General features: G+C 36.6%; 1 protein-coding gene across 1 annotated transcript in view; it reads right to left on the bottom strand.

The window, feature by feature from the left end:
• Positions 1-1,481: 1,481 nt before the first annotated feature.
• CNTN6 (contactin 6) overlaps positions 1,482-10,753 on the bottom strand; it is a 128,546-nt gene continuing 119,274 nt past the window's right edge. Inside the window, exons 19-22 of the mRNA XM_013958275.2 lie at positions 9,463-9,649; positions 4,987-5,099; positions 3,022-3,190; positions 1,482-1,961 (exon numbers count right to left, since the gene is read on the bottom strand). Of these exons, the coding sequence (XP_013813729.2) occupies positions 1,861-1,961; positions 3,022-3,190; positions 4,987-5,099; positions 9,463-9,649 (570 nt within the window). The 3' untranslated portion in view covers positions 1,482-1,860. The remainder of the gene's footprint in view (positions 1,962-3,021; positions 3,191-4,986; positions 5,100-9,462; positions 9,650-10,753) is intronic.

Below are 10,753 nucleotides of genomic sequence, written 5' to 3'. Positions count from 1 at the left end.
TGGAGGAGCAAAGAAAGTGGTTTCTTGAGACGGAATCTACTCCTGGTGAAGATGCTGTGAACATTGTTGAAATGACAACAAAGGGTTTAGAATATGACAAACTTAGTTGATAAAGCAGCAGCAGGGTTTGAGAGGACTGACTCCACTTTTGAAAGAAGTTCTATCAAACAGCATTGCATGCTACAGAGAAATCCTTTGTGAAAGGAAGAGTCAATGGATGCAGCAAAATTCACTGTTGTCTTATTTTAAAGAAATTGCCACAGCCTCCCCAGCCTTCAGCAAGCACCACCCTGATCAGTCAGCAGCCATCAACACTGAGGCAAGACCTTCCATCAGCAAAAAGATTACGACTTGCTGAAGGGTCAGGAGATGGTTAGCATTTTTTAGCAATAAAGTATTAAGGTATGTACATTGGTTTTTTTAGACATAATACTATTGCACACTTGATAGACTACAATATAGTGTAAGCATAACTTTTATATGCATGGGGAGACCAAAAATGTGTGGCTCGCTTTATTGCTATATTCACTTTATTGCAGTGATCTGGAACCGAACCTGCAATATCTCTGAGGTATGCCTGTTTTTAAGGCAAAATACCAGAGGAAATGGGCCTTTGGTCTGACCTGTTACAGCTGATTTGATGATTCTTTCAAGGAAAATAGGCCTATAATTATCAGTAGGACTACTGTGAATGCTGAAGTATTTGGGGGGAAGGGAGCACTTGATTCATTTGTGGTTATAAAGATGACACAACACAGATACTTGACTGTGGTGAAAAGAAAATATACTTGAGAGTAAAGTGACAAGGAATTACAGGTCCCCAGCAGTGATATGAGATACATACCTTTTACTGGGTGCTTGTAAAGTTGACACCATTGTGACTACACATTTTAAGCCATATGCAATGACTTGAAAGCCATGTTCATTCTGGTGTTTATCATTCTAATAATTAGATTAAGGACTTAATTAGGTGATTTTTACTATATGTCAAGATGATGAAAATCAGTGTTATTTACCTTCATAGCCAGCCCAGAGATGACCTATGACTTCAAACTGCAGCAAAAGAATAACAATACCAGCTGATTTTGAATAACAGAATCTGCTAGAAAACATTCGTTTCAGTCTATGTTTAAGAAAGGTGTTTGACGTCTCTGCTAGCTTTGTTCATCTGAATAGTCTTTAGATAGAACAGTCTTATAAAATGTTTGGGAATATCTAGGGTATCTTTATAATACAAAAAGTAGTTTCATTCAGGTGTGGTTCAGAGCTTTCTGATGCCAGTGGAAGGCTATTGAATTCAGTGGGCTTTAGACTGGTCCATATGATTGCTTTTTATTCATCTGCTTCTCTCTTCAGAAGAAAATAATATTGTACACTTAATACAATACATTGTGTGACATAACTTCTGGTAATACAAACAATGTGCAAAAAGTAAATAACTTTTATTCACTGAAAGTGTTTTTTACAGGTTACAGTGAAGAACATGAAATAAATAATAGCCACTTCACAAATAATTGCCAGTCTCTTAGTTGCAGTAGTTTGGCACAGGTCTTTCACATTTGCCATACAACTACAATGGAGTTTCAGTAAGAATTACTAGTTGTAAAATATGAGACCATTCCCCTTACAAGCTCACAGCTATGTTTGGCACCACTCCATTTAATTAATGCATATACACTTATCTATGAAATTTAAAGCTTATTTCTTTAATGTAATGCTGATAGTTAAATTTTCTTAATGTTCTATTTGTCTCCCTTCCCTATCCCCACTATCTTTATCGGGAATGGTGGTTGTGATGAAGTATTAAGATTTACAGATGGTTTACTTTTAGAGGTCCATGGCTGAACATTGTTTCAATCCTCAAGGAAAGGAGAGTGTGAGGACAAAACTCAGTAGCAGAATCCCAGATGTCAATATATGGTTTACCTGCTGGGAAGACTTTATTCCTCCAGAGCTTAAACCTGTAAAAAACAAACATAAATCTAACAATTATATCCCAAACTGTTTTTCTGTATAGTCTGTGATAATAGTCCTTGTTCTAATTTTAGAAATAAAACATCATCCACAAATGTAATTTGTATTTTTTTTAAATTGTAGCAGTATTGTGATAAAGTATGGACTTTAATGAGCTTACCACACTCCACATGAATATCTGCTTTCAGGAGTGTCTTAGCCAGTCTGTTTTGAAACTGCTCCATTTTGCATGGAAAAAGTATTTATGAGAGACTTGAACCTCAACACCCACATTCCAGCTGTGATGAAGTGATGAGATTATAGGGTCATTTTTTTCCCCCCCTCTCTATGTAAGAAGCACTTGACTCCAGAGCACCCAGTAGCCCTTCTGTTTCAACATCCTGAAGTTGTAGGAATGCAACTGTAAGACCCTGTCCAGCTTGATTCAGGCCAGAGATCTGACTCTGTTTACTGTCTCCACAAACAGCTCTTCACTGCTGGATGCTTTCTCAGTTTTCACTAGAGACTGTATCCTGAGTGAGCACAAGATTTACAGAATCAAGTAGGTTGCTGCAAAGCTAAAGTGATCAGCAAAAGGGGAAAATGAAATGTTTTGTTGAAACACTTCAACTAGTCCTAACTTCAGTGACAACCCAAAAAATGGAATTTGGGGCAATTTAGAACTTCAGGGTCTTTCTAGTCTGTACTTCAGATGCCTCTAACTAGAATGTTAAAGGCACCTAGCAGATTAAGAGCTATACTGCATGTGTGAGCTGTAGCTTTGTCTTTAGTAAGAAAGCTTATTTCTCCGTCCTTGCTGAAGTGTTGCAGGCCAGGACATATGGTGACATTCACTAAAAATTAGGTCATTTCTACATGTTCTACAACATACTTTCCCTGCTAAAGAATGCAAGAGTGCTAGAGACCAATTTATACTTACCCATCATTACAAAGCAATGGGAGGTCACTTATGGTAATGGAAAGTCTGTTCATCTATGGTACCTCTTAGAGAAACATGGATTTCTTATTAAACAGTAATATTTAGAGAAAGAAAGCAAAAAAACATACTTGATATTTTCGGAATTCTAATTTCCTCACTACTGCTGCCATCCCCACTGTCACTGACTGTTCTTATTTCTATGAGATAATCCTCTTCAAATGGTACCAGAAGTTCAGCTGAAGTGTTGTTCGTCTCCAGTACATGAGTTTTGCTCTGCCTGTTTTGTCTGTACAAAATCTAAACAAAAAGGATTTAGAAAATAAGTTACTGGATTTTTTGTGGGTTTTTACATTCTAATGGATTTTCTTTTGCAGAGTATGTTTTTTAACTATCTCCTGAACTTTTCAGAGTATTTTCAGCACCTGCTGAGTATTAAACAGAAAAAGGGACTTCATCTGAAACAAATTCTATGGAATTTTGTGGATGGACAATAGACATAGCTCAATTTACATTGCTTATATTCTACATGTGATCCCTTGTCTACTAGAACTACAACAAACCTTGAAAATAAGGCTATAAAAATGCTTATTCAATACAGTTTTGTTCTGTAAATAAAAAATGCACACATTTTTGAAGGACTTTAGTATGCAATATCTTTTGGCTGTATCATGAAATCTACTGAAAATCATGTCTCCACTGTGGGTACTGAGGTTTTAGGTTTTTTTTTTTTAATTGGCCTGTTTGTCACAATGCGTAGTCAAATAAAAATAGTCACACTGACTCCATTGTAAAGTTGCCACATGTTAAAACATGAAACACTTCATAGCAGTATGTTTTAGAGTTCAGGGACAAATTTGCATAGTGGCATCTGGGATTCCTCTTAGTAAGCACACACCAAGAAATAAATATGATGGATTCAGTGCCTGTTTGTACTTGGGTCTTTCTGCTAATGTATCCTTGTGCCAATGTACAGGCCAGCTGCCCAGGTCCCTTGTGCATGAGTGCATTGGTAAGTCTAGATGGGGATCCTGCAGACTGCAGTAAGCTTTTCTCCATCTAACAAGCTTTTCTTCCTTGCTAGCACAGCAATGACTGTATTTGACTCCTCTCTCTTGACAATCTTTTGACATATTTATGCTAAAAAGAACAACTGAAGAGCAAAGCAGAAGGAGAAATAGAGTTAACAGGAATTGTACAGTAAGTATGCAGTGAGTACTTAAAGCACTCTTAAAAACATCAAAATGTAATAGACAAGTATAGCCTCAGATGCAAGTAGGTTAGAAGAGCTCAATAGTCTAGTTTTAACTTTACCCTTAGAGTATTCAAACACACATCACTAAGGTATGAAAAATCTGAAAGATTGCAAGGGTGGTTTTTTGTCTCTTTCCCCTTGAGGCATAAATAACTCCTACAAACTTAGGGAGACTAAACTTTAGAGTAGCAAAAAAGATTTTGATCCTGAGAACACTTGGTCCTGAGAACATTTCTTCATATAAGTGTTCTTCACCTCTGTTTTTGAAATTAATCAGGAGTATAAAAAACAAACACACACATATGTTGTCTTGTGGCCAGAGCCACTGCAAACAGACTTTACACTTAATTTTTCTTTTCTTAAGAGGTGGATTTACAGAAGGGCTTTTTATTTCACTTATTGAAAATACATACATTCACACAGATCAAATAAATATACAGTTATGAATATTCATGGTGCTAGGACTTCCATGTGTTTTATGCCTGTCTGCATAAGACATAATGCTTAAGAGACTGTTCTTTTTCACAGATATGTGGAACTCCATCCCAAAAGATGGGAATGTAAGAACCTTACATGAGCAAGGGAAACTGGACAAGAGAGATCCAGTATTCAAGACAGAATATCCATCCCTGTGTTGGGATAAGGAGATCCTAATCTGAACAACAGCCAGTCTTCCATACATTTTTGTATAAATGTCAGCCAGCCATCCCAATACCTGCAACATAGTGACTTCTCTTGAGTTAATGAAGTCTCAAGGAAAGCCTTTCAACAAGTCATTTTTTTATGCTTCTGCTATAAACAATGTGTCTGATTAACAAAATGAAATACAGAAATTACTTACTTTGTAGCCTAACACTTCTGATTCATTCTCCATTGTTTTTACATGTTCCCAGTTCAGGCAGATTTTTGAATCTGTCAGTTTCCATGCGATGTTTGCTGGTGGTTGACTTGGTGCTTAAAAAAAAATTGTGATCAAGATACAATTGGATATTAATCTGCATAGTGTGATTGAATGAGCTGCTGACATGAAAGTAACAAATGCATGTGTGACTGAAATCTGAGAGTAAAAAGTATTTTCCAGTCCATCATTGCTCTCATATTAGTCAGAATAAAAGATTATTCATAGCATGAAATCACTTACTGTGAGTTCATTTTGGAATTTAGGCAAAGCCTGACAGTTCATTACATTTGATAGTTTTTAAGTACTGTGTTGTTCCTATCTGTATTTTAATATACTGTAGAATTTTTTTGCTGTATGTTCTTCAGAAAATACTAAGACTGGACCACACGACTAGATTTTCATGAACTATGAAGACAGGTTATGAATAGTTACACATTACATCTGTATGTGAGCCATCATGAAACATGGTAGGATTTTATAAATTCTCAGCACAACAGGTTGAGAATAGATTTTTTTCAAAGGCTTTTTATGCCTAAGTGCCAGGACTTTGAAAATTTGCCTACAAGTGACTGAAACTGAATCCTGTGTGAACATGTGAAGCTGAAACTGTGCCTTTGAAATACATCTCAGATTTAGAATGGCACATTATTTCCTCTGTGGTCCTCCCTGCTTGGGAGGACAGCACTGAGAATATAAGAGGAAATAAGGATTTGAACAGAACTAAGAAAAGAGAAGAAAGATTTGGAGCAACAGGACTTCTAGGTCATGAATACCCCAGATCAGAACTTAAAATGCTAAACTTCTGGGATCCTTCTCTTCTCCCTACAGTTCCTGTATATTGATGATGAACATATGTAAAGCAGAAGGTACTGTTAATTTGATAATGCTCTAATATCTTGTTTCCTACAGAGATAAAATAAACTGGGTGCATTGTGCAAAAAACCCAGCATTGTCTGTTTTGTAATTGTGGAGAAATTTAATCCATCCCACTGGCAGGGAAAGGTGAATCTAAGCAGATGTGATCCTTCCATAAGCAGTAATGTGAGATCTGGATAAATACTCATTTTCTTTGTGAACGATTTGCATAACTCACCTGTATAAAAACGGAAAACTTCATTGTTGTTAGTAACCCCTTTGTTGCTTTCAGTGCATGTTTTGTACCAGCAATTTGGTCACAAGATATTCAAAGGCAAAGTATCTCAAATACTCAACCAGCTGACTTCTTGGAAGTCTTGGAAGCACTCAGAAATGGGTCAGTGTCACCCTATCTAAAGATTTTTATTGTAATACTTAAACTATCTCAATTCATAGGCTTTGGCCCGGAAAGCCATTACAGGATGGTCTTTCAAACCAAAATTACCTGGTTTTGCTATACAGTGAGGCACCAGAATAGGTCATGAATAGCACTTACAGTAATCTACAGTAATAACTAAGCAAAAAACACTATGAATACTTAAGTCCTAAATATATGTTCAAGTTAATGTTGTTGCATGTTTTGCCTAATATTTGTCTTTGTTGCTGTACCAAGTTAAGGTTTAACCTTGCAGCATATTTCTAACATTTGTTGAGGTATGTTGTTGTAAAGAGAAGAAAAAAAAAAAGTCTGAAATCTGTGTCATATCTATGTTAAAAAAAAACAAAAACAGAACTGAACTTTACACAGTTCCTAATGAAGCAGTATGTACAAAGATCATTTCAGCTTTCTTAAGTAGTTTACACTTAGACCCCAGAATATGTACTTAGGCCTTAAATTGATCTTAGATAAGTAGATTTCAAGCAGAATTGCACCTGTTTGGAAGGAGGGCTGTCTTATTTTTGCTCAGTCTATATACTAATGGCATGCACAGAACATTCTAGAAGTCATGGCAGCGAGTAAGACATAAAGCTATTAGCTTGAAGTTACAGCTCCCACTGTAGGTGTATGTTCATATTCTCTTGACGTACAATCTCATACTGAAAGCGCCTACATCTTTCAAGAGACTACAGCTTAAAAATTTAACATTTTTTAAATATTGAATGGGTTATTTTGACTTTAGTTTTTAAATGAACCATTAGTACAAACCTCAGTCTGACAGAAGACGAAGTCAATGTACAGCAACAGAAAATTTACTGTGTCCTGTCACTTGACTGCCATGTCTTAACCTCTGCCTTTCATATATGTACACATGAACAAATGCAGAGAATGATTTCCGCAGTCCCATTTTCCATCAAGGAATGGCCTTGGAAAAGGAGTCATCTTGGGGTCCTTGAAAATGTCTTCTCTGGCTCTATTTTGTTTTATTATTTACATTAAATAGTAGCTTTTTTCATGGACTTATTCAGAAGTGGGTTCTTACCTTGCACTTCAGATAATACCACTGAATAGCGTGTGGACAAGAGGACAGATGATGAAAGACAGGAGAAATATCTCCCTTTTTGTGCAAAAGTATGAGCAAGTGTTTACTGGTGGGAGGGGGAGGGGGGAATCATAAGGAAGGTATAAAAAATCAGAGCACTTCAACAGTATTAAAATTCCAGGCACTTGGGTATGTAAGATTTCTAAACAAATTCTCTGTGTGTGTTAGTCAACGTACTTTTCATTTTAGCATTGAACTTTCTATGGAACCTGCCTGTTATATAACTGCAAATTATATGCTGATGGAACAGAGTGCAAGTGTTTGCCTCTCTAAACTGGAATGGTCTTAAGGCTGCTGCAGGTAACTTTGAAGGATAAATTGACCCCTCCTGAGTTATCTTAATTCCCCTCACACTGATACTATGCAGAGGGCTAATTAGCTAGACATAAGGTTCTTATGTTTAAAGTTAAAATAATATGCACAACTTCCTACTAAGGTAAAGTAACCAACCAGGTAAATAACAAGTCTTTACATACCCAGTCCTCTCCAAGAAGAAACCTAACTTCTTAAATATTCTGGTAGAAAGATGCAATTATGCTTTATCATCCATAATGCCATGACAATGAAGAGAAATGACAAAATGTTAACTTAAACCACCGGAAGTATTTTGGTGTTGCAACAAAGAGAGGGGTGGTTATTGCCTGATGGTGATGGCAATGAATTCACAGGGATAAGTGATTAGCCTTCAAAGAGTCTGAAACAGAAAACAGATGCAAAACACCTTTTGGCTCTCAGTCAAAATGTTGCATGGCTTAGCCTAATGTTTATCCTGTAACTCTTTATCATACTGTATCTAGTGTTCCAAATTAAACAATGGAGGGCTTCAATAAAATTACAAGTATTTGTAGCTTGCAAAGCACCCGAACACCTTAAGGGCTAAATTCTGCCTATTATAATCATTTTATATTGGCTGATTCTGTGCTTAAAAAACTAACCACGCTTCTTCACTGTCCAATCATAAACATCAGCTACTTCAAGTGATGTATGTTTTGGAAAGTTCACAAGCAAGTCAGAGACTAGTAATTTCCCTACAAAATACCAACATATTATGACGACAAGATATTGTTGTGTAGTGAGGACATTTACATTATCTTTGCAGCTAATTCAAACAAGATGGATGATTTGGTTCAGCAAACAAATCATAACTTGTTTATTCAGCTCTTTAATGCACTTATGGAAGAATAGGAAGTACTTGTTTCTCTGATAAAGTTAGAAAAACTAGAAGTTAGAACATACAAACTGTCTTTCCAAGATGTTTTTTTCATTCCCCTAATAGCAAGAAGGGGGGAGTTGCAAGAAAAACGCAAGTCCAATGTTCCATTATGTTACAACATAAACATAGCTGACAGAATTGTCTTTTAAGTGGCAGCCCTTTCACACAAATCAAAAAAAGCCTGAACCTCCAAGTTTTCTTGAGAGCCTAAGTCTGAAATCTTCAGTTTGGGGGTGTTTCTCCTTTACGGCTATGTTGGCCTTGCTGAACATTATTTTGTGGGTTCAAGCCCATAGGATGGTGCTCAGCACTTCCTTATTATCTTGGAGGATGGGCCCATAAAAGCATTGGTTTCATGAAGTAGTTTCTCAAAAACAGAATAGCATATTTTTTGCTTCTATAATTGCAGGAAATTTAAACAATTGTTTTTTAAACAATAGTATTTTTATGTTCAGAATTACTTTAGCATATAAATAGTATAGGGTAAATGAAGTAACCTTCACAGGTTTGATTTAAGTCAAAGAGAAATTTGGCTTCCACTGAGTCAGAATTTAATCCCAAGAATCTCCTATGGTTAAGTAATAAATTGACATCTTACATACTGGAGTTTGAGTAAATTTCATGGTGACTACAAGATTATTATCAAGGAAGAAGTAAGTTTCTTAGTCAATAATTTCATCATTTAATTTTATGAAGAAATTTAGAATCAAGTTTTATTTGGCATTTCCACACTTAGCAGAGATGGATCATAGTAAGTTGAAATGTCACAATGTCAGCACAATTTGTTGTAGGAAATTGAATACTCACGTGACTTCTTAGTAGTGACATTTACTGGGGTGCTAGAGGGCCCTGTCCCTGCAGTGTTGTAAGCCCGAACGGTTACAAAATACACTGTGTTAGCTTTTAGTCCTGTGATGTTTTTGGCTGTTACATTTCCCTTGACTCTGACTTTGCCAGCTGTGCTTTCCTTGGGATCATCTGTCCAATATAAAACCTGAAAAGTAAGAACAAAGAACTGGCAACTAATTGTTTTCTCTCAGTTACAAATTTGGCTGGAAAGCAGACATGCTGACAACTAAGATTTCAAGAAATACTGGATTTTGTGTTTTCAAAACTATCAGGAAATAAAACTAAACATGAATGCTTACAGAGAATAAAATAAAATGTGAGAGACTGAATACTGATTAGGAAAGCAAATGAAATCCTTAGCTTTATAGATGTCCAAAAGGGAAACTTTGATAAGGTGAGAAATTATAAAAGCTTGGCTGTTTTTATGGTTTGAAGACATCTGAAGAAGACACAAACATTTATCTCAATCATCTAAGTGGATTTTAATTATTATGTATCCTGTCTCTAGTTCTGATTCAGTGACAGCCTTTTTTTTTTTTTCTTCTCCAATGAGTGTTTGATTTAGGCAGGTTTGTACATACCTGTTATCTTGATCTATACTTTAAATTCTGTCCTGTCATTATGAATGCATTTCTGATGCCTGCACTGGCATCTAAAAAAAAAAAGATCTTTCACCAGGTGAGTAAAGTGCATTAAGACCCTGAACAGAAATCATATTTCAGATTACTTTGAAGTATCTCAGGTATTAATATATAAAACTCCATCTAACCCTATCCTGGAGGCACCTCCATTCTTCCCTGTGGATATCAGAGGCAGTTCACACTGGTTTCCATCCCCACTGAGCGCTTGAGACCAGAACTACGCAGGAAGCAGTATGGCCGGCTGTGTACAGCACAGTTTTGGCATTATCTGTTCTCCTTGCAGCTTCCCCTCCGGCTCAGACCCTGAAATGCCTTTCCCTGGCTCTGGCCCCAGAACTCACTGCTATTACTTTGGCAATGCACCCCTGCTTGCAACTGAATCAGGGTGCTAAGTAGGGACAAACAGACTGTCAGTTATTATTAAACGAGCAGCTGTTCACTGAGAACAGGCGTGAGAAGCCCAAAGGTTTACAAATATGCGATAGCACAAGGTTTTGATGGTAATGACTTGCATTTATCCCAGTTTCTTCTGGTTAGCAAGGTTAAAATGCTTCCTTGTAGGTCATGTATATGCCCCAGAACCACGTAGTAGTACCCCCTAATGTTTA

The sequence above is a fragment of the Apteryx mantelli genome, chromosome 12 (assembly GCF_036417845.1).
Source record: "Apteryx mantelli isolate bAptMan1 chromosome 12, bAptMan1.hap1, whole genome shotgun sequence".
Taxonomy (NCBI): domain Eukaryota; kingdom Metazoa; phylum Chordata; class Aves; order Apterygiformes; family Apterygidae; genus Apteryx; species Apteryx mantelli.
The sequence above is the reverse complement of the archived record's forward strand: the minus strand, read 5'-3'. Positions and strand labels throughout refer to the sequence as shown.